General features: G+C 48.8%; 1 protein-coding gene across 1 annotated transcript; it reads right to left on the reverse strand.

The window, feature by feature from the left end:
- CWC15 (CWC15 spliceosome associated protein homolog) lies at positions 1-23302 on the reverse strand. Its single transcript, XM_069759174.1, has 7 exons — positions 23214-23302; positions 21906-22047; positions 20780-20892; positions 17634-17716; positions 16165-16275; positions 3503-3621; positions 1-317 (listed from the first exon to the last, which is right to left on the reverse strand). The coding sequence occupies exons 2-7, from the start codon at positions 22034-22036 to the stop codon at positions 188-190; spliced, it is 687 nt and encodes a 228-aa protein (XP_069615275.1). The 5' UTR covers positions 22037-22047; positions 23214-23302; the 3' UTR covers positions 1-187.
- Positions 23303-23802: the final 500 nt, after the last annotated feature.

Genomic DNA, 23802 nt, shown 5'->3' on the forward strand with positions numbered 1-23802 from the left:
TTAAAGAAAAAAAACAACAAGCCTTTTATTCACATAGAACATGCAGGTACAAGACGGGGCGACACACGACGAGTTCCCCCAAACGTTCCCATCACAAGATACTGGCGATGTGAAGAATAAGTGACGTCCGTATTCGCCGGCATAGAAGGAAACCTCCTGGTCGTCTGCTGGAGCACATAAAACTGTACTACTTTATATACTTCTCCATGAATTTCTTGTGGAACTCGGAGCGCAGTGTGTCATTGACGAATCTCTTCTCCTTCTTCATCTCGTCCACTCCTTTGGCGCAGTTTTTGAACACAACATCGTCGTCCCACCTGAGAGGAAAGACACAAGTCCGGTCAGTCCAAAATAAGTCAATATTATAGAAGGATTCTGTCATCTTTAGCCCAACTATAGAGAATACATGCCAGTCCTGCCCAGCAATAGCAACATCTTCCAAGCCCTGCTTCCTCCACATACTTAAGAGGAAAAGCTTTTGAAGTCCATTTTTCCCCATTAGGGGATGCAAAACTCACAGGCACTTTCTATAAGTGGGCAGGGAAAAAGGAAGAGTCAGGGGTTTACTGTTTGAGGAGGAGCAGGAAAAAGGACTCACAGGTGTCCTCTCCGAGTGGGCAGGGAAAAGAATGACTCATAGGTGTCCTCTCCGAGTGGGCAGGAAAAAGAAGGACTCACAGGTGTCCTCTCCGAGTGGGCAGGAAAAAGAAGGACTCACAGGTGTCCTCTCCGAGTGGGCAGGAAAAAGAAGGACTCAAAGACTCTTTCTCTAAGAAATGATAGATTCACAGACTCCAGCTCTGAGTGAACAGAGAAAAGAAGGACTCACAGGTTCCCTCTGAGGGGGCAGGGTAAAGAAGGACACAGGCTCCCTCTGAGGGACAGCGTAAAGAAGGACACACAAGTTCCCTCTGAGGGGGCGGGGTAAAGAAGGACACAGGCTCCCTCTGAGGGACAGCGTAAAGAAGGACACACAAGTTCCCTCTGAGGGGGCAGGGTAAAGAAGGACACACAGGCTCCCTTTTAGGGGGCAGGGTAAAGAAGGACACACAGGCTCCCTCTGAGGGGGCGGGGTAAAGAAGGACACACAGGCTCCCTCTGAGGGGGCGGGGTAAAGAAGGACACACAGGCTCCCTCTGAGGGGGCGGGGTAAAGAAGGACACACAGGCTCCCTCTGAGGGGGCAGGGTAAAGGAGGACACAGGCTCCCTTTTAGGGGCAGGGTAAAATAGGACACACAGGCTCCCTCTGAGGGGGCGGGGTAAAGAAGGACACACAGGCTCCCTCTGAGGGGGCGGGGTAAAGAAGGACACAGGCTCCCTCTGAGGGGGCAGGGTAAAGAAGGACACACAGGCTCCCTCTGAGGGGGCGGGGTAAAGAAGGACACAGGCTCCCTCTGAGGGACAGCGTAAAGAAGGACACACAAGTTCCCTCTGAGGGGGCAGGGTAAAGAAGGACACACAGGCTCCCTTTTAGGGGGCAGGGTAAAGAAGGACACACAGGCTCCCTCTGAGGGGGCGGGGTAAAGAAGGACACACAGGCTCCCTCTGAGGGGGCGGGGTAAAGAAGGACACACAGGCTCCCTCTGAGGGGGCGGGGTAAAGAAGGACACACAGGCTCCCTCTGAGGGGGCAGGGTAAAGGAGGACACACAGGCTCCCTTCTAGGGGCAGGGTAAAATAGGACACACAGGTTCCCTCTGAGGGGGCGGGGTAAAGAAGGACACACAGGCTCCCTCTGAGGGGGCGGGGTAAAGAAGGACACACAGGCTCCCTCTGAGAAACATGGAAAAGAAGGACACACAGGTTCCCTCTGAGGGACGTGGAAAAGAAGGACACAGGCTCCCTCTGAGGGGGCAGGGTAAAGAAGGACACACAGGCTCCCTCTGAGAGACATGGAACAGAAGGACACACAGGCTCCCTCTGAGGGGGCAGGGTAAAGAAGGACACACAGGCTCCCTCTGAAGGACGTGGAAAAGAAGGACACACAGGCTCCCTCTGAGGGGGCAGGGTAAAGGAGGACACACAGGCTCCCTCTGAGGGGGCGGGGTAAAGGAGGACACACAGGCTCCCTCTGAGGGGCAGGGTAAAGAAGGACACACAGGCTCCCTCTGAGGGGGCGGGGTAAAGAAGGACACACAGGCTCCCTCTGAGAGACATGGAAAAGAAGGACACAGGCTCCCTCTGAGGGACGGGGAAAAGAAAAACACAGGCTCCCTCTGAGCGGGAAAGGGAGAAGGACACACAGGCTCCCTCTAAGGGGGTGGGGTAAAGAAAAACACACAGGCTCCTGAGGAGGCAGGCAAAAGAAGGACAGGCACACATTACCTGCCTCTGAAGGGGGTGGGGGAAAGACGGACTCACAGGCGCCTTCTCTAAGTGAGCAGGGAAATGATGGACTCACGGACTCCCTTTGAGTGAGCTGGGAAAAAGAAGGACACATAGGCTTCCTTTTGAGAAAGCAGGTAAAAAGGACTCAAAGGCTCTGTCTGAATGGATGGGAAAAGGACTCACAGGCTGCCTCTCCGTAAGTGAGCAGGGAAATGATGGACTCTGATGCTCCCACTCTGAGTGGGTGGACAAAAGAAGGACTCATATGCGTCTCTGTTCTTAACCATAGCTAGCATTTGTATAAGAAAACACAAAGAAAATTATATATGCCAAAATAGTGTTTCCCCATTTATCATATACTGCCCGTATATACACGAGTCCTGAAAACAGGCTTTAAAAGGTAACCCATCATATAATTTTGGCTCCATAAACAACCCATAGTAAATTATTTAGAAGTATTTCTTAAGTTTCAGTGTAACGCTAATTTCCTACTTCCATTCAAGGGCTACATTCAGGAAGAGTCAAGGATCAGGGCCTCTAATCACACCCATAGGGTTTGATCAATGGGGTGAACCGTGTCCAAATGTCACCTGCAGGGCACAGGCGCAGTTTAACGATACACTAGCATGTAGGAACTACATGCAAAGTGTACTGGGATGGTTCAGGGTGACAATTATGTAATGTGTTCCCTTCTACAAAAAGAATACGACAACTAATTAAAAGACAATGATTGGAAACAATACACGCTTAGCAGTCCTGGACCTCCATTCACAGACATAAATCCTGAAGAACAGCACTCTCCATCATAAAAACCCTACACCATGCAGCCAAATCATGGAGCGGTCACTAGTGCTCAGGCTACAGCAGAAACCGGTGTACTTACTTTGGTTCTTTAAAGGGTAAAACCCATATAAAAAGTCTGTTCACAGAACAGGAAAAAAGATTATTGATCCTAAGTCAGGTGGACCAAAAACAACCCCTGTTTAAATGGAGCATGTGACCACCGTCAATAAAAGTGTTGGTCGCACATGCTCACTACTATTCTCAGCATCAGTGAGGGGTCTCCGTAGCTAGACCCCCCATCAATGATCACGCATTTTTCTATTCAGGGGATAAGTGATAGTTCTGGGATAATTTAAGATCATATTTTGTGAATCCTGATTATAAAACTTACCTCCGTTTCACCTTAAAACTTGCTAGAGACACAGCGGGAGCCGCGAGGTTCAGCAGGGGGTTGCCGCTTAAAATGTTCTCCATTCGGATTCGCTCCTCTTCCGCTTTCTGCTCTAGTTCCTTTTATTAAACATATATGTATTAGGGTTCACCTTCAGGTTGTAAAGATTGGATTATACAGATTAGAGAATATCCGGACTGGATCTATTTTATCTGCTATTTTAACGCGCCACACTGAGGTTACAATTAATACAAATTGGCATTTAACTTCAGAAGCCAGACTATTAACTTACTGAAAAAAAAAAAAGTTAAAATAAAACAAAATATATATATTCCATATTCACAAGCGTGTCCTACACAACCAGCACTATGGCGTGTCTATGACTACGGCGTACGTCCTACACAACCAGCACTATGGCGGGTCTATGACTATGGCGTACGTCCTACACAACCAGCACTATGGCGTGTCTATGACTACGGCGTGCGACAACCAGCACTATGGCGGGTCTATGACTATGGCGTGCGACAACCAGCACTATGGCGGGTCTATGACTATGGCGTGCGACAACCAGCACTATGGCGGGTCTATGACTATAGCGTGTGTCCTACACAACCAGCACTATGGCGGGTCTATGACTACGGCGTACGTCCTACACAACCAGCACTATGGCGTGTCTATGACTACGGCGTACGTCCTACACAACCAGCACTATGGCGTGTCTATGACTACGGCGTACGTCCTACACAACCAGCACTATGGCGTGTCTATGACTACGGCGTACGTCCTACACAACCAGCACTATGGCAGGTCTATGACTATAGCGTACGTCCTACACAACCAGCACTATGGCGTGTCTATGACTACGGCGTGCGACAACCAGCACTATGGCGGGTCTATGACTATGGCGTGCGACAACCAGCACTATGGCGGGTCTATGACTATGGCGTGCGACAACCAGCACTATGGCGGGTCTATGACTACGGCGTACGTCCTACACAACCAGCACTATGGCGTGTCTATGACTATAGCGTACGTCCTACACAACCAGCACTATGGCGTGTCTATGACTACGGCGTGCGACAACCAGCACTATGGCGGGTCTATGACTATGGCGTGCGACAACCAGCACTATGGCGGGTCTATGACTACGGCGTACGTCCTACACAACCAGCACTATGGCGTGTCTATGACTATAGCGTACGTCCTACACAACCAGCACTATGGCAGGTCTATGACTATAGCGTACGTCCTACACAACCAGCACTATGGCGTGTCTATGACTATGGCGTGCGACAACCAGCACTATGGCGGGTCTATGACTACGGCGTACGTCCTACACAACCAGCACTATGGCGTGTCTATGACTATAGCGTACGTCCTACACAACCAGCACTATGGCAGGTCTATGACTATAGCGTACGTCCTACACAACCAGCACTATGGCGTGTCTATGACTACGGCGTGCGACAACCAGCACTATGGCGGGTCTATGACTATGGCGTGCGACAACCAGCACTATGGCGGGTCTATGACTATGGCGTGCGACAACCAGCACTATGGCGGGTCTATGACTACGGCGTACGTCCTACACAACCAGCACTATGGCGTGTCTATGACTACGGCGTACGTCCTACACAACCAGCACTATGGCGTGTCTATGACTACGGCGTACGTTCTACACAACCAGCACTATGGCGTGTCTATGACTATAGCGTACGTCCTACACAACCAGCACTATGGCAGGTCTATGACTATAGCGTACGTCCTACACAACCAGCACTATGGCGGGTCTATGACTATGGCGCACGTCCTACACAACCAGCACTATGGCGTGTCTATGACTATAGCGTACGTCCTACACAACCAGCACTATGGCGGGTCTATGACTATAGCGTACGTCCTACACAACCAGCACTATGGCGGGTCTATGACTATGGCGTGCGTCCTACACAACCAGCACTATGGCGGGCGTCCTACACAACCAGCACTATGGCGGGTCTATGACTATGGCGTGCGTCCTACACAACCAGCACTATGGCGGGTCTATGACTATAGCGTACGTCCTACACAACCAGCACAATGGCGTGTCTATGACTATAGCGTGTGTCCTACACAACCAGCACAATGGCGGGTCTATGACTATGGTGTGCATCTGACACAACTAACACTACGACATGTCTGACTATGGCGAGCATCTTACACAAACAGCACTATGGCCTACAGCAGGGGTGGGGAATCCTTTTTTCTGCCAAAGGCCATTTGGATATTTATACCATCCTTCGGGGGCCGCACAAGCTCCGCCCGCAAAGTACATCCTGACTCTAGCACTGGTGTCAGGACGTAATCTTTCATTGCATGCCCTTCAGTGTTCAGTAATGAACACTGTGTGTGTGTGCTAACAGACCAAGAAGAAACTAATGAGCTGGTTGTAATCAAAATACAGCTTCCTGCCCAAGAATGAGGTCCCTGAGAATCTGCTCGGGGGCCTGATAAAAGGTCGTCGAGGGCCGTAAATTGCCGTGGGGCCTGAGGTTCCCCACCCCTGGCTTACAGGATTTGTGACCAATAAAATTTTTGGCACCATGTGAACATGGCCTAAAAATCATTCACATACAAGCACCACATTTATAGTGTAGATAAAACGTACAAAAAAAAAAAAAAAAAACGTTCAGTAACTTTGTAAATAAATTATATACTTGAACCTGTGTTGTACTCCAGAGCTGAATTCATAATTCTACTGGTTGTCATCGTAACCAGTCGATAGTCTGGTTGAAGGGGCACACACCTAATAGTTTCGATGAACTCATGAATGGGAAATTTGATGCAGATATTTTTGATAGTTCTGTCATCTCAAATTTCTGTACCAAATCGGGTGCTTTTGAATGTGCCCTAAGGTTGTGTTCACACGATGCTCTTTTGATGCATTGTTTTCATCAATTTTACCATTTTCAAAAATATTTTTCCACATTTTCATAAAGTCGCAACAAAAACAAACTGGGACTGCATCATTTGAATACGGCTCAGGGTTAATGTTCTCGTGTAGCTTTTTTCTGCATGAAATATGGAGGCTTTTTTCTGCTTTTTTTTTTGGTGCCAACTGAGTTTGATCTATCTCGGGAAATGCTGCAGTAAAAACACTGATAGAACTACCATGCTGTGACGTTTAGAAATGCACCACAGGTATAGATATAATAATCTTAATAATCTTTATTTTTATATAGCGCTAACATATTCCGCAGCGCTTTACACACATTATCATCACTGTCCCCAATGGGGCTCACAATCTAGAATCCCTATCAGTATGTCTTTGGAATGTGGGAGGAAACCGGAGAACCCGGAGGAAACCCACGCAAACACGGAGAGAACATACAAACTCTTTGCAGATGTTGTCCTGGGTGGGATTGGAACCCAGGACCCCAGCGCTGCAAGGCTGCTGTGCTAACCACTGCGCCACCGTGCTGCCCATTATATATATAAAATAAAATGCAGTGTGTGAATGAGATGTCATTCATTTTGTTGCTACTGTAAAACTGCATTTAACTTTCTGCATGGAAAAAAGAAAAAGCCTAAAAAATGCAGCATGTGAGCAAGCTGTGAGGTTGTGGTCATGTGTGACAGAATTACTGTGGATTTTCCACGTGCAATTGTGACCTTAAAAATCCACTGCGTAAAACAGGAGCAGCAAACAGGAACCGAGCGCTGCAGAGAACATTTCGCAACGGAAACCGATCTGCAAACATTTCCTAAGGCTGAATTCAGATGATGCAAATTTTCTGCAACAAATTACAGAAGATTCTATGTAGGTCGAGGGGGTATCCAAAACACAAGAAGGAACATGTACACATGGTGGATTTCTATCCCATGGATTTTACCCACAATCTCCTGGAAGAGCTGCAGGTACTAGTGGTGTGTATGGTGCTGCGACTGTGTAAAGAAGAAAAGAGAGGCTGTGCCGGCAGGAGGACTGATCAGCTGCGATCCAGGAGGACGAGCCACACCGATCAAACATTCTCCTCTCACTAAATGGCTGCAGACAGGTCTTTTAGGAGTAGAGCGGTAAAAAGCTTCAAGGACATATGTGATGGTTGTGAGCGGTAGACAATGTCAGGCCAAAAAGGAGGCTTCATTTTCCATTACGGAACGGTCAGTGATGGGGAATCGATTTGTCGCCTTTGGTTGTGGCTCCGTACATGACCACACAAGGACCAGGCCCCATTGTTGGAGACGCTTTCTTCAGGCTTGATGCAAAATCTGTGCTCCCGTGAAGGAAACATGGCGGCGGAGATCTCATTACAACTCAATGACTGCATAAAGGCAAGCCGAGCAATGTATTAATGGCGGCAAGACACCGAAATCACGTCCTCCCAAGAAGCAGAGCCCTGTTTGTCGTTCGGGACCACTCATGAGGCGTTTTCAGCGGCTTTTCCATAGTCTTGGCCGATAGGGGCTTCTACAATTACTATAGCTGGTCTGTGCTCTTTTTCCCCCAGAAACAGCGCCACTATTGTCCATTGGCTGTGTCTGGTATTACAGCGCAGCCACCTTTACTCAACTCCTTAATGATAAAGTAAAATTTTCATTTGTGGCGCTTCCGTTTTTTCCTCGCCTTCTTCCAAGAGGCATAACCATTTTACTTTTCCGTCCACATAGCCGTACGAGGGCTTGTTGTTTGCAGGTCTGCAGCATCCATTTTTCAGTTCTTTACAGCACTTATATGGGTTAAAAAAATGTATATTCTGATAGATCAGGTTTTGACGCGGTGATGAAGACTATCACTTTTGGATGGGACCGGATGATTAAAATGTAATGATTTTTTTTTCCTTTACTTTTCACTTGATCTCTTTCCTTTTTCACAGACTTGAGCCCGCAGTGCTTTGATTGCTTGTACTATATTTTACAATACCTCATTATTGAACCATATAGAAATCATGGTCTCCTATAAAGCCGGGCCTTTCACTGGGCCTTATAGCAGCACTAATACGGCATGAAACACATCGGCTCCCTGCGATCACATTGCCAGGAGGCATGAGACGCACCCGAACTAACACCCCTGCAGGGCCGAGCCACTAAAATACCGCCGTGAGCTGCATTTAAACACGTTAAACAGCAGCAATCAGAGCTCTGGTCGCTGCTGCTGGAGGCAGGTGCCGGCTGTATAACACAGCCAGCACCTCCCCTGTGTGGAGCAGACGCAACACCTTCACCTGTACTATGATGCACCATTACATCCTAGGGAGGGAAGGTGCTAACGAGCATGCCTCATAACGACAACCCCTGTCCTTATGCCTTTTTGGGGCATACAGAGGTCATGGCTGGGGGTCCTCACATAATACAGCTCATCTCCAGCAGTGGCAATGAGCAGTCACACAGAGCTTCCCCCAGTGACACTAGATCATGGTCCTTAGCCTCAACCCCCACAAGCGAAGCAGTCTGTCCTCATACAAAAGGAAGACAATCCCTTTAAATGGAAAATCAGCGGCAACAACAGACACAGGGGGAGCAGCGTCAAGGTGGGACACTACAGATTCCTGTCGAGATCATGGATCCCTGCAGATGTCAAGCCATCGACAACTTCAGGCACAGCAGCGCTGATTCAGCAGTGCAGTGCGGTGGTCCCATTAGAGCAAATGGGTGAAAGTTGCAGTTGTCTGCCCAGCCACTAGGAGCACTGTGCAGGAAGAAAACAGTACAGAGACTGCTGCGCTGAACTGATGCAACTGCCCTTTATGTCGAGAATTGAGGAGGGTCCCAGAGGCCGATTACTCGCAATACGCTACTTTACTAGACAAGACTAATCCTTCAAGATAATCATCTACATATCAACGACACCTAAAATTTGTACGCAGCCACAGCCCTGCAAGGTTACACCGGAGACCCTGAACATTAGCAGCGATTACTTGGGTGGCCGATCCAATTATGTGCCGCTGCCGTGCCATCCACTTGTGTCCCATCCGTAATGTGCAGACTATGACGCTGGGAGATTAGATTACCTGCGAATGAGAAAGTGCTTCCATCTGCTGCTGTCAGGCGACAGGAATGTTAATCAGTCTTCAGGCTGCTGGAGGACACGCGGACGACAACCAGGCAGGCGGACGACAAGGGGGCGGGCGGAGGACACACTGATGACAAGCGGGCGGCCGGAGGACACGCGGACAACAAGCGGGCGGAGGACACGCGGACGACAAGCGGGCGGAGGACACGCGGACGACAAGCGGGCGGAGGACACGCGGACGACAAGCGGGCGGAGGACACACTGACGACAAGCGGGCGGCCAGATGACACGCGGACGACAAGTGGGCGGCCACAGGACACGCGGATGACAAGCGGGCGGAGGACACGCGGACAACAAGCGGGCGGAGGACACACTGACGACAAGCGGGCGGCCAGATGACACGCGGACGACAAGTGGGCGGCCACAGGACACGCGGACGACAAGCGGGCGGCCACAGGACACGCGGACGACAAGCGGGCGGCCACAGGACACGCGGACGACAAGCGGACGGAGGACACACTGACGACAAGCGGGCGGCCACAGGACACGCGGACAACAAGCGGACGGAGGACACACTGACGACAAGCGGGCGGCCACAGGACACGCGGACGACAAGCGGGCGGCCACAGGACACGCGGACGACAAGCGGGCGGCCACAGGACACGCGGACGACAAGCGGGCGGCCACAGGACACGCGGACGACAAGCGGGCGGCCACAGGACACGCGGACGACAAGCGGGCGGCCACAGGACACGCGGACGACAAGCGGGCGGCCACAGGACACGCGGACGACAAGCGGACGGAGGACACACTGACGACAAGCGGGCGGCCACAGGACACGCGGACAACAAGCGGACGGAGGACACACTGACGACAAGCGGGCGGCCACAGGACACGCGGACGACAAGCGGGCGGCCACAGGACACGCGGACGACAAGCGGGCGGCCACAGGACACGCGGACGACAAGCGGGCGGCCACAGGACACGCGGACGACAAGCGGGCGGCCACAGGACACGCGGACGACAAGCGGGCGGCCACAGGACACGCGGACGACAAGCGGCCGGAGGACATGCAGACGACAAGCGGGCAGCCGGAGGACAAGCGGATGACACGCGGGCGGCCGGAGGACACGCGGACGACAAGCGGGCGGAGGACACGCGGACAATAAGCGGGCGGCCGGAGGACAAGCGGATGACACGCAGGCGGCCGGAGGACACGTGGACAACAAGCGGGCGGCCGGAGGACACGCGGACGACAAGCGGGCGGCCAGAGGACACGCGGACGACAAGCGGGCGGCCAGAGGACACGCGGACGACAAGCGGGCGGCCAGAGGACACGCGGACGACAAGCGGGCGGCCAGAGGACACGCGGACGACAAGCGGCCGGAGGACACGCGGACGACAAGCGGGCGGCCAGAGGACAAGCAGATGACACGGGGGCGGCCGGAGGACACGTGGACGACAAGCGGGCGGCCGGAGGACATGCGGACGACAAGCGGGCGGAAGACACGCAGACGACAAGCGGGCGGAAGACACGCGGACGACAAGCGGGCAGCCGGAGGACACGCGGACGACAAGCGGGCAGCCGGAGGACACGCGGACGACAAGCGGGCGGCCAGAGGACACGCGGACGACAAGCGGGCGGCCAGAGGACATGCAAACGACAAGCGGCCGGAGGACATGCGGATGACAAGCGGGTGGCCAGAGGACAAGCGGATGACACGGGGGCGGCTGGAGGACATGTGGACGACAAGCGGGCGGCCGGAGGACACGCGAACATGGCTTGTTCAAATGCCCTGTTATCTCTATGTGCATACACAGTGATAGAAGTGCTAGACAGAACAAACGACTGATTGCCAAATGTGTTATAGCAGAACTTGTGCTGAGCCTTAGGCTATGTTCACACCTTGCGTCGGGTCCCTGCGGGTTCTCCCGCAGCGGATTTGATAAATCTGCAGAGCAAAACAACTGCGGTTCTCCCTGCAGATTTATCGCGGTTTGTTCCGCGTTTTCCGCTGCGGGTTTCCGCCTATACTATTGATGCTGCATATGCAGCAATATTGGAAACAGGAACACATGGGCTACCTGCACAGTGAACAAGTCTGTATGATCATGTTCACACACCACCAAGAAACCTGAAGACACAAAAGAGAATAGTAAAACCAAAAACACTCAGTTTGAAAAAATGTTGCAGTAATCCGCAAGTGCTAGTAAAAGATGTAAAAAACAGGGTATTTGGTTGATACGTTTTTTGCAAAAAATGTATACTAAGCTGCTCTACCAATCTTCACGGTATACCCTTATCAGAGCAGTCCTAACTAATGTATGCAATCCCTATCTGATGTATTTAAAAACCTGATCATCTGTATATAACCTGTGTGAACAGGGTTCAGAGAGGAAAAATCCATGTGTGCATACAGGGTAGAACAGCTTTTGTGCAGATAGCCCAAGAGGAGTGGTGGAACTCCCCAGTCTTGTAGACACAAGAGAACAATTATGGAAACAGGAACACATGGGCTACTTGCACAGTGAACAAGTCTGTAAGAACATGTTCACACACCACCAAGAAACCTGAAGACACAAAAGAGAATAGTAAAACCAAGGTTTTACTATTCTCTTTTGTGTCTTCATATGCAGCAATATGCAGCATCAATAGTAATGTTAAAAATAATAAAAATTGGTTATACTCACCCTCTGATGTCCGGATCTCCTGGGCGCTGCACCCGGTGGTCCGGTTCCAAAGATGCTGTGCGAGAAGGACCCTTCGTGACGTCACGGTCATGTGACCGCGACGTCACCGCAGGTCCTGGTCGCACAGCAACTCTGACCGGACGGCCGCGTGCAGCGCCCAGGAGCTCCGGACATCAGAGGGTGAGTATAACCAGATTTTTTATTTTTTAACCCCAAATATGGTTCCCAGGGCCTGGAGGAGAGTCTCCTCTCCTCCACCCCGGGTACCACCCGCACATTATCCGCTTACTTCCCGCAACGTGGGCACAGCCCCATGCGGGAAGTAAGCGGTTCAATGTATTCCTATGGGTGCAGAATCGCAGCGATTCTGCACAAAAGTGACATGCTGCGGGTTGTAAACCGCTGCGTTCCCGCGCGGTTTTTCCCGCAGCATGTGCACAGCGGTTTGCGGTTTCCATAGGGTTTACATAGTAACATAGTAACATAGTTAGTAAGGCCGAAAAAAGACATTTGTCCATCCAGTTCAGCCTATATTCCATCATAATAAATCCCCAGATCTACGTCCTTCTACAGAACCTAATAATTGTATGATACAATATTGTTCTGCTCCAGGAAGACATCCAGGCCTCTCTTGAACCCCTCGACTGAGTTCGCCATCACCACCTCCTCAGGCAAGCAATTCCAGATTCTCACTGCCCTAACAGTAAAGAATCCTCTTCTATGTTGGTGGAAAAACCTTCTCTCCTCCAGACGCAAAGAATGCCCCCTTGTGCCCGTCACCTTCCTTGGTATAAACAGATCCTCAGCGAGATATTTGTATTGTCCCCTTATATACTTATACATGGTTATTAGATCGCCCCTCAGTCGTCTTTTTTCTAGACTAAATAATCCTAATTTCGCTAATCTATCTGGGTATTGTAGTTCTCCCATCCCCTTTATTAATTTTGTTGCTCTCCTTTGTACTCTCTCTAGTTCCATTATATCCTTCCTGAGCACCGGTGCCCAAAACTGGACACAGTACTCCATGTGCGGTCTAACTAGGGATTTGTACAGAGGCAGTATAATGCTCTCATCATGTGTATCCAGACCTCTTTTAATGCACCCCATGATCCTGTTTGCCTTGGCAGCTGCTGCCTGGCACTGGCTGCTCCAGGTAAGTTTATCATTAACTAGGATCCCCAAGTCCTTCTCCCTGTCAGATTTACCCAGTGGTTTCCCGTTCAGTGTGTAATGGTGATATTGATTCCTTCTTCCCATGTGTATAACCTTACATTTATCATTGTTAAACCTCATCTGCCACCTTTCAGCCCAAGTTTCCAACTTATCCAGATCCATCTGTAGCAGAATACTATCTTCTCTTGTATTAACTGCTTTACATAGTTTTGTATCATCTGCAAATATCGATATTTTACTGTGTAAACCTTCTACTAGATCATTAATGAATATGTTGAAGAGAACAGGTCCCAATACTGACCCCTGCGGTACCCCACTGGTCACAGCGACCCAGTTAGAGACTATACCATTTATAACCACCCTCTGCTTTCTATCACTTAGCCAGTTACTAACCCATTTACACACATTTTCCCCCAGACCAAGCATTCTCATTTTGTGTACCAACCTCTTGTGCGGCACGGTATCAAACGCTTTGGAAAAATCGAGATATACCACGTCCAATGACTCACCGTGGTCCAGTCTATAGCTTACCTCTTCATAAAAACTGATTAGATTGGTTTGACAGGAGCGATTTCTCATAAACCCATGCTGATATGGAGTTAAACAGTTATTCTCATTGAGATAATCCAGAATAACATCCCTCAGAAACCCTTCAAATATTTTACCAACAATAGAGGTTAGACTTACTGGCCTATAATTTCCAGGTTCACTTTTAGAGCCCTTTTTGAATATTGGCACCACATTTGCTATGCGTCAATCCTGCGGAACAGACCCTGTCGCTATAGAGTCCCTAAAAATAAGAAATAATGGTTTATCTATTACATTACTTAGTTGTCTTAGTACTCGTGGGTGTATGCCATCCGGACCCGGAGATTTATCTATTTTAATCTTATTTAGCCGGTTTCGCACCTCTTCTTGGGTTAGATTGGTGACCCTTAATATAGGGTTTTCATTGTTTCTTGGGATTTCACCTAGCATTTCATTTTCCACCGTGAATACCGTGGAGAAGAAGGTGTTTAATATGTTAGCTTTTTCCTCGTCATCTACAACCATGTTACATGTTACTGTAAACGCTATGGAAACTGCTGCGGACCCGCAGCATCAAAATCGCGGCGGTTCCGCGGTAAAAACCGCTAAGTGTGAATATAGCCTTATAGTTCTACGAATTCTACAGCTCACTAGAACGGTCACTCAAAGAGGAGCAATGTCTGCACCCCCAGAAACCAGGAAGTGGGGAGACTGCAGAGCTGTGAGCTGCTCAAGAGACTACTTGAGAATAACCCTTAAACTCCTGAGTGAGTATACTCAGCCTTTGTTTTTTCCTTGTCTTTCATTAGTGATATACTTTAGATTAAACACTGCACTCTGGTGGGAAAAAAACAGCAGAAAAAAAAGCTATTTTAATTAAAAACTGCGTGCTTACACCTTTAGTGGAGAAGAGAAATAACGCTGTAACCCAAGCCTGTGCCAAAAGGACGCTGCCGACACCTAGTAAAATCTATGGATGCATTTGGCATATACATGAAAAGCGCTTCCCTATGTGCACACAGTACGTGATTGCACATGTGGCGCAGACTGCCTACAGTCGTCTTATCTGCATCTTACATCATTTCCATATTACACTTTAATTAAATAGAGACAAAGCCTGAAGTTCATTATTAGACCATCCGGGTGAAGGACATGCATGCACCACATATGACGGATACTTGCAGCTTTAAAGTTAAATTTGCAAGGTGTTTGTATAAAAGACACTTAGCAATTCGTTAGTAAAAATCCTCTCCGTTCTCGAAAATGGAGGCATTTTTAATTTTACTCTTCATTGTCTTGGTTACCGGCCACTTCTGCAGTCTCTCAGCAGTGGCTTCTAGGCAAGGAGAGCAGCACTTCTTTGCTATGAAGCTGGCTGGTCTGTGCACAGTGTTATTATTTGGGCCTCCAGCCGTTCAATAAACCCGTCATCTGTTATTAAATACCTTGGCCTCTAATGATCATTAGATTACTCTGCTGACTCTGTCACAGTCTACACAGTAACGCTGATGATCTGCGGTAAACAGTAAAGCCATGAAGGGCTTTAGTAAACATTGAAATATTCACTTAAAATCATCAATGTCTCATTTTAGCTGATCTACCCGTAATACATGATACTAAACATAATGACCTGACTCAAAAAGGTGCCCAGTTCCAAGCTAACCAAGCTTGTAAGCACATAAATGGCAAATATTGCTATTTTATTACAATCTATACAATAAATGATTTTTTTTAATTTTTTTTACATTAAGTGAGCAAAATCACAAAGTGCAAATTTACTTGTTATGAAAAAAAAATTCCTCTCTATTCTCAAGCATGAAGATATTTTTTTTATTTTATGATTTACGGCTCATTGCCAAGAGAGGTGGCCGGTCTTTTCACCGAGCAGTGCAGCACTTACAAGCTCTTTTTTCTGCTCTGGAGCTGGTCGGATTGCTGAATTTCTCAGATGCAACAGAGGAAAAAAACTGCCCCAAAAGCGCACAGATTGGGTCAGGGCGCAACCATAACAAATGTCCAAACTGCCAATCTGAAGCGTGCAGCCCTTAGCAAGCAAGAAGCGGGTGCGCTCCTGACAACAAATGATGAGGCCGCCTCTTTAATCTGATTTTCTAGTCAATAATGTTTCTTCCTTTTTACAAGTGAATGAGACCAACTATCGCAGCGGCAAATGACTACTAACGCCATCACAGGGCTATGGAAATCACACTATTGAGATCTCTTACAAACACAAGAACGATTGGAAAGGGAGCAGAATGTGTTTCTTAATACCGCTCACCTTCCGGGCCTGCTCCTCGGCCCGCTCCTTCTTAATCTTCTCCAATTCTGCCAGGAGGGCTGCGGTGTCATCATCACTGTCTTCATCTGAGTCGTCATCGTCTTCATCTTCCTAAAGAGAAAAAAAAGAAACAACAAAAGAATGAATCCTCCAAGATCATCTCCATTCATTGAGTCTTCCAGGAGCCATAGCGCGTGTCCTGTGGGCCTCCCCGTCTCCCACCCCAGTGCCTGCAGGACCCCCCTAGTCCGTGTAATAAATCTGCAGGGACATAAGGAATCACAACAATTGCTGATTAATCCAAAGTCACCAGGATTTCATCCCACCCCTCACTTCTATATAATCTGTTCATAAAAATTCATCTTTACGCACGTAGCTATCAAGCAATACTGGAGACCCAGCAGCAGGGGGCGGGGGCACCAATATTATCTCCTTCCCAACTAAGAAATTTTTAGTTTCTCCAAGTTTTTTTCTTCCCCCTAACAGACATCTTTTTTTTTTTTTCTTTTTTCCATCAACACGGCCATATTGGGGTTTATTTGAAGGACGAGATGCAGTTCTGAACGACAACATTCATTTTACTGTATAATGTACTGAAAAACTGGATGAAAATTCCATGTGGGAGGGTGAAATGTAAAAAAACAAAACAAAAAAAAAACAAAAAAAACACAACACAATGTCATTAATTAACATCTTGGGGTGCTTATGTTCTTATTGTTTTGTTGAGGGATGTAGAGAAACCAAATAAAAGCTATTCAGTTCTTCTTCTCGTTACGCCATTTACCAGACTCGTTAATTACTTTCATATTACCTTTTACAGAGGATACCAAATATGATTTTTTTCTAATTTTATTCTAATTTTATTATTTCTTTATCAACTGTGAAAAGAGAAATGATTACTATAGTTTTTAAATTATTTTATTTTGTTTTCTTATTATTAATCTTTTAGTGGAGTTGGACAGCATGGATCCGCATATTTGTTCTTCATTACTCTAGTGTATAGAAGAAATGTCTAATGGCTGTGACGTGTGGCTCCATCTTCCATTGCAGCTCCGGGATGATGTGACGCACAATATCGGCACACCGGAACCATTGCGGGACACAATGGCTCCACTGAAATGCCGCTCGGCAGAAGAACAGCGATTAAAGGGTTAAACAGCAGCGATCGGAGCTGGCTCCAGTCACTGCTGCCGGATTTTTTTTTTTTTTAATCACCGGTCAATGATTGAATGGTGCCCGACAGCGGTGTTACACTTTGTACACGTGGGTGCCGGGTGTTGGACCCCCACTGATCTGATATTGGCGACTCATCATGTGGATGGATCCTATATGGGCGCCGCTTCAACCTCTTTCTCTCTGAAGAGACGCCGTAGGGACACAATGAGGTCCGCTAATGGCTCCGGAAATCCATGATTCTTCCTTGATCGGTCAATCACTAAAAGTAAAGAGTGGAAAACAGACATACGTACATCAGTCAGCGGATCATCTGCGTCTAGATTGGCTGCTGGGATCTGATCTAGACGAGGCTTCTTGGATACAGATGACGTGTGCTCTAAAAGGAGAGAAAAAAAGGGATAAGATTAAAATACATGACAGAAACAATGAAGAATTACAAGATTATTAAAGGGATCATTCTAGAAATTAATGTTACATTTCTCGGTTATCTCAGGCGCTTGTGATGGCCCCTCCTGCTGTTTAGATCATTCTCAGAACGTCCACCTGACGTGTTCAGTGCTGGTGGTCGCACATGCTCAGTGGATCCATCCTATCACACTCATCCTCTTGTACCCAGATAGGTGAAGTAATTCTGCAGGCAGCCAATAGCGATCAGAGAACTAGAAGTGACGTCTTAGCACCAGCACTGGCTACTTGAGGTGGACGATCATGGAAAAACTCAAAAGAACAGCAGGGGGCGCCACAAGTGTGCAGCATCAATATCACAACAGTAATTATCAGAAGGGATTCCATTTGTTTTATTTGATATTTTACCAGTGGGACAATCCCTTTAATTTTAACCCATGCATGCACATTACAGTTTTTTTCCTTCTAAAATAAGTTTTAAATTTCTGTCTGATCCGGTTATTCAATAAACTTGCCTCCTTTTTTTTAGCGACATGCGCTAATTTTTTTTTTTATTTTAAGCGTATTACAAAATGAATGTTTTTTTTTCCAGTTTGGAAGATTTTTGTTTGTGGTCAGTGAATCAAAACCCTGTTTACTAAACCCCAGTGGATGAAAACCTTGGTCAAGTGCCGATCACACAGAAATCCGAACGTATTGCCAGGAGCCCGGCACCATTACATGACCGTACTGTACACTATTCAATGCCACCAAGCGGAGCTCCTGTGTGATAATTACACAACACAAGGTTTCAACATGAAGATCGTCCACAAATAATGAGCTTTATTTATTTGTACTCGCTACTGTTAATAGTAATGCAAATACTGCACCCCCACCGGGATTCATGAGGCATGTAGGTGCATACGTGTCTGACATACCGCTCAAGGGGAACCTGGTCTAGAAGACAAGAGATGGCGACTGTGCCGTCCCCCAAAAGGATCATTGCTCAGTGACGCAGGATCACAAGGGTCATTAGGAAGTTGTGACTTGTCCTAAAAGATTATTCCCAACAATGAAAGGTATCACCTTCCTATAAGGCTACGCCGCAGCACCGCTCCACTCATTCTTTACAGCTGCAGCACCGCTCCACTCATTCCTTACAGCCGCAGCACCGCTCCACTCATTCCTTACAGCCGCAGCACCGCTCCACTCATTCCTTACAGCCGCAGCACCGCTCCACTCATTCCTTACAGCCGCAGCACCGCTCCACTCATTCCTTACAGCCGCAGCACCGCTCCACTCATTCCTTACAGCCGCAGCACCGCTCCACTCATTCCTTACAGCCGCAGCACCGCTCCACTCATTCCTTACAGCCGCAGCACCGCTCCACTCATTCCTTACAGCCGCAGCACCGCTCCACTCATTCCTTACAGCCGCAGCACCGCTCCACTCATTCCTTACAGCCGCAGCACCGCTCCACTCATTCCTTACAGCAGCAGCACCGCTCCACTCATTCCTTACGGCCGCAGCACCGCTCCACTCATTCCTTACGGCCGCAGCACCGCTCCACTCGTTCCTTACGGCCGCAGCACCGCTCCACTCGTTCCTTACGGCCGCAGCACCGCTCCACTCGTTCCTTACGGCCGCAGCACCGCTCCACTCGTTCCTTACGGCCGCAGCACCGCTCCACTCGTTCCTTACGGCCGCAGCACCGCTCCACTCGTTCCTTACGGCCGCAGCACCGCTCCACTCGTTCCTTACGGCCGCAGCACCGCTCCACTCGTTCCTTACGGCCGCAGCACCGCTCCACTCGTTCCTTACGGCCGCAGCACCGCTCCACTCGTTCCTTACGGCCGCAGCACAGCTCCACTCGTTCCTTACGGCCGCAGCACAGCTCCACTCATTCCTTACGGCCGCAGCACCGCTCTACTCATTCCTTACGGCCGCAGCACAGCTCCACTCATTCCTTACGGCCGCAGCACCGCTCCATTCATTCCTTACGGCCGCAGCACCGCTCCACTCATTCCTTACGGCCGCAGCACCGCTCCACTCATTCCTTACGGCCGCAGCACCGCTCCACTCGTTCCTTACAGCCGCAGCACCGCTCCACTCGTTCCTTACAGCCGCAGCACCGCTCCACTCGTTCCTTACGGCCGCAGCACCGCTCCACTCGTTCCTTACGGCCGCAGCACCGCTCCACTCATTCCTTACGGCCGCAGCACAGCTCCACTCGTTCCTTACGGCCGCAGAACCGCTCCACTCATTCCTTACGGCCGCAGCACCGCTCCACTCATTCCTTACGGCCGCAGCACCGCTCCACTCATTCCTTACGGCCGCAGCACCGCTCCACTCATTCCTTACGGCCGCAGCACCGCTCCACTCATTCCTTACGGCCGCAGCACCGCTCCACTCATTCCTTACGGCCGCAGCACCGCTCCACTCATTCCTTACGGCCGCAGCACCGCTCCACTCATTCCTTACGGCCGCAGCACCGCTCCACTCATTCCTTACGGCCGCAGCACCGCTCCACTCATTCCTTACGGCCGCAGCACCGCTCCACTCATTCCTTACGGCCGCAGCACCGCTCCACTCATTCCTTACGGCCGCAGCACCGCTCCACTCATTCCTTACGGCCGCAGCACCGCTCCACTCATTCCTTACGGCCGCAGCACCGCTCCACTCATTCCTTACGGCCGCAGCACCGCTCCACTCATTCCTTACGGCCGCAGCACCGCTCCACTCATTCCTTACGGCCGCAGCACCGCTCCACTCATTCCTTAGGGCCGCAGCACCGCTCCACTCATTCCTTATGGCCACACCACCGCTCCATTCCTTCCTTCTAGAGCTGCATGACATGGTGGATCGCATGACTTTCTCTGGCAGTCCCCTAGCTACTGAATAGAGCGCCGACTTCTGTCACTGTCACCATTTCTAGGATGGTGTTTTAAGTTATTCCTCTATCCTGCGGACAGACAATAACTTTCAAAGTTGGGAATAACCCTTTAATCTGAAGGAAAAAAAGAAGAAATATCCATATAATAATTCAGTGCTCTACCTCTGGGCGGTCGGTCTCTATTCTTCTCTCTCACAACAACGCGTTCCCTTTCTTCCAGTTCCCTCCTGAAGTCACGGCTTCTCACCTCCTCGGGGGCATCCTGGGTGGTCTGTCTACGAACACAGGCAGAATTACAGATCCACACTGTTGTCTAATGCCGATAATTGTCTCTCTGGATCTCACTTGATCACATCTTTAGCCCCTCAGGTGGATGTACAAAGTCATCCAAAGTGCAGTGTAGTTACGGAATATGGATGAAGCGGTGCAGGACGGATCTGTGACTGCACGGTCAGCAGCCAGTGGCAGCTGGAATACACAGCCACCACCCCGCCTACTGTAGTTATAATTACATGTTTAAAGGGGTGTTTCCACTACTGAACAACACTGAACAAGAATAACTCCAGGTGTGCCATAAATATAAAGTACAGAAATTACATCATGCATGGTGTACAAGAAAATCTGTGGACATATGGTATATTTTCCATCCCCTTTAGATGTATATATAATATAAAAGCACATGATAAATTATAAATATCTGATAACTTCCAATGTATATCCGTACAGAATAAGTAAAGAGTGACTAAACATTTCTACTGTGCTTACATAATTAATTTTCCTTGTAATTATAAGCAGATCAGTGCGGTTTTTGGGTCCCGAGACCCCTCATTGATCACCCAAACATCCCCTTCGCCTCCCAAGAGGGGCAGAGCTCAGCAAACTGGAGTTTCTGGCTGAGCGCACACAGAGCAGGGTTGGGATTCAACAGAAAGCTATGAAGCCTGCGTTTTGTCCCTACCCCGCTATGTGTGCGCTCAGCCAGAAGCTCCAGTTTGCCGAGCTGTGTACCTTTTGGGAAGGGAGCATTGGCAATATTAGTGGGGGTTGCAGAACCTGGACCCCCCAATGAATCTTTATAATTGTAAGGGCACTGAAATATGGAAAAACAAAACATATAAATGGTCATCTATTCTTTAGCGTATTTTGGATCTATGGCACAAAAAAACCCAACACAAAATAAGTTTTTTTGAAACAGCCATTAATTTCCATTCACTGACAGCCAGCAGGAATCTGGAAAGTCATAATGAATCATTTCCTTTGCATAACGCCGATATACATAGTGCAGTACCTGTATTTGATCTTGGTGTGTGACGGAAGGTCTCGGCTGGAATACTGTTTGGACAGCTGACTGAGATCTCCTTCCCCTTTTCCTCTGCCTCCTCTGGCCGGCTCAAACGTTGGCCTGGCTGCGGTCGTCATCCTCTAAGCGGCTATTTCATAAAAAGATGAAAGGTGCGGCCATTAAATAATGTCTGACAACCCATAATGAACAGTTGGAAATCCAAAATCTGGGATCCCCATCACTCCATAGAGCCATGGAAAGGAAAGGGGCACATCGCTCAGAGCACCACCTCTCTGCTTATAGAAATCTGTGGGGATCTGTCAGTCCGAGACGCCACCAAGATAATCATCACATTTTCACTGCCAACATTCATGTTGCAGCATCCACTTCGCTTCAGTGATGTCGTCATGTACATCCAAGTAACCACTGCAGCCAATCACTGCCCCGAGCGGAGTGGTGTCATTTGTACAGGCATCAGCGGTGGTTGGTGGAGACCAATGATTGGATGCAGCGGTCACATGAATGCACATGAGGTCACTGCTGCTGCAGGAAATCACGGACCGGCAGGAACTATATGCACTGCAGTGAATTGAGCGGGTGTTCCTTAAAGGGGTTGTCCAGACTTGGGGCTCAAACCTAAAGTCACTATGTGACTGCAGACTTGGTAATCCTCACAGTCAGGATTCTGGTCATGTGACCACAAGCATTCAATTTGCATACTTCTGGCCACAATCCGACTAGACATGTCCGGTCTAAACCAGTTCACTTGTATTGATTGAGACCGCACAAGTTTAGTCGGCACGTGACCACATGTATGCAAATCATATGCATTTGGTCATAGGCCGCTGCTCTCGGCACAACACCGGAGAATGCGGACAGCGAGCACCGTGCCTTCTGTCAGGATTCACAGATCTGGAGACTGGAACCTCAACACTGGACAACCCCTTTAACTTAAAGGGGTGGGTGGCCATTTATAACACATTATGAATGGGTCCAGAGTGTTGCAAAACAGTAAACCCCTTTAAAGGTTACAAGGTCTAGGGAGGAAGTAGCTCACTGCTTGGATTTCCATAGACTATAGTGCGAGTAACAGGAGGGTGTACTTACTTAAGAGGGGTTACTATAGACCACCCTAACTGAAGTGGCCCACCCTGGAGACCAGACACCACCATTTGGGAAGTTATCACCCACCGCTGCAGACTAATGTCTACAAGAAGCCAAAGATGTCAGCACAAGTTCCTCGTGGACACGGCAGGACCTATCTGCACTGAGTGTAGCTGGCACACAGACACGACACATCTGCTGTACACATACCCCGCAGGCTCCCGTCCCTCCAGCTCGGACACTGCGCCGATAAAAAGCCGGAATAAGACTGGTGACGTCAATACAAAGCGACGCAGAAGAGTCTCTGCTAACACATCCGGCGCCGGGTGACAACGTCACCGGAAACTGTTATTCCGCCATCTTTGATAGGGGCAGTTCTCCCTCAGTGTACAAGCGCAGTAAAAATATATTTATTCCATACAAAATATAATGTGATTATAACTGGAAATTAATATAGTGATTACAGGCTCGTGTTTATTTCTGCTTGTGACTTCTAACCGTGGATCCTGCAGTCCTGCTGCTCCACTTCAGTCATTGCTCTGATCCAAAAACACAAATTTGCCAACTTTTTAAAAGGAACATCAGGGAGATTCTGGAAAGTGGAGGGTGAAGTTGAGTAGGAGTAAAATATTGGGTTCTGCTCCACCCATTGGTATAAGACGTCCCCCACCACCACATTTGAGTCCTTGGCCTCATCGTTGCCTGTATTTTGTCTACTTTTGTGTGTTTTGCGTCTTTTTTAGTTTGCACCTAATTGATTATTCTGTTTGTGCCTTTTTATAGTCTATTATAAATGTGC

The sequence above is a fragment of the Ranitomeya imitator genome, chromosome 3 (genome assembly GCF_032444005.1).
Source record: "Ranitomeya imitator isolate aRanImi1 chromosome 3, aRanImi1.pri, whole genome shotgun sequence".
In the NCBI taxonomy this organism is placed as follows: Eukaryota; Metazoa; Chordata; class Amphibia; order Anura; family Dendrobatidae; genus Ranitomeya; species Ranitomeya imitator.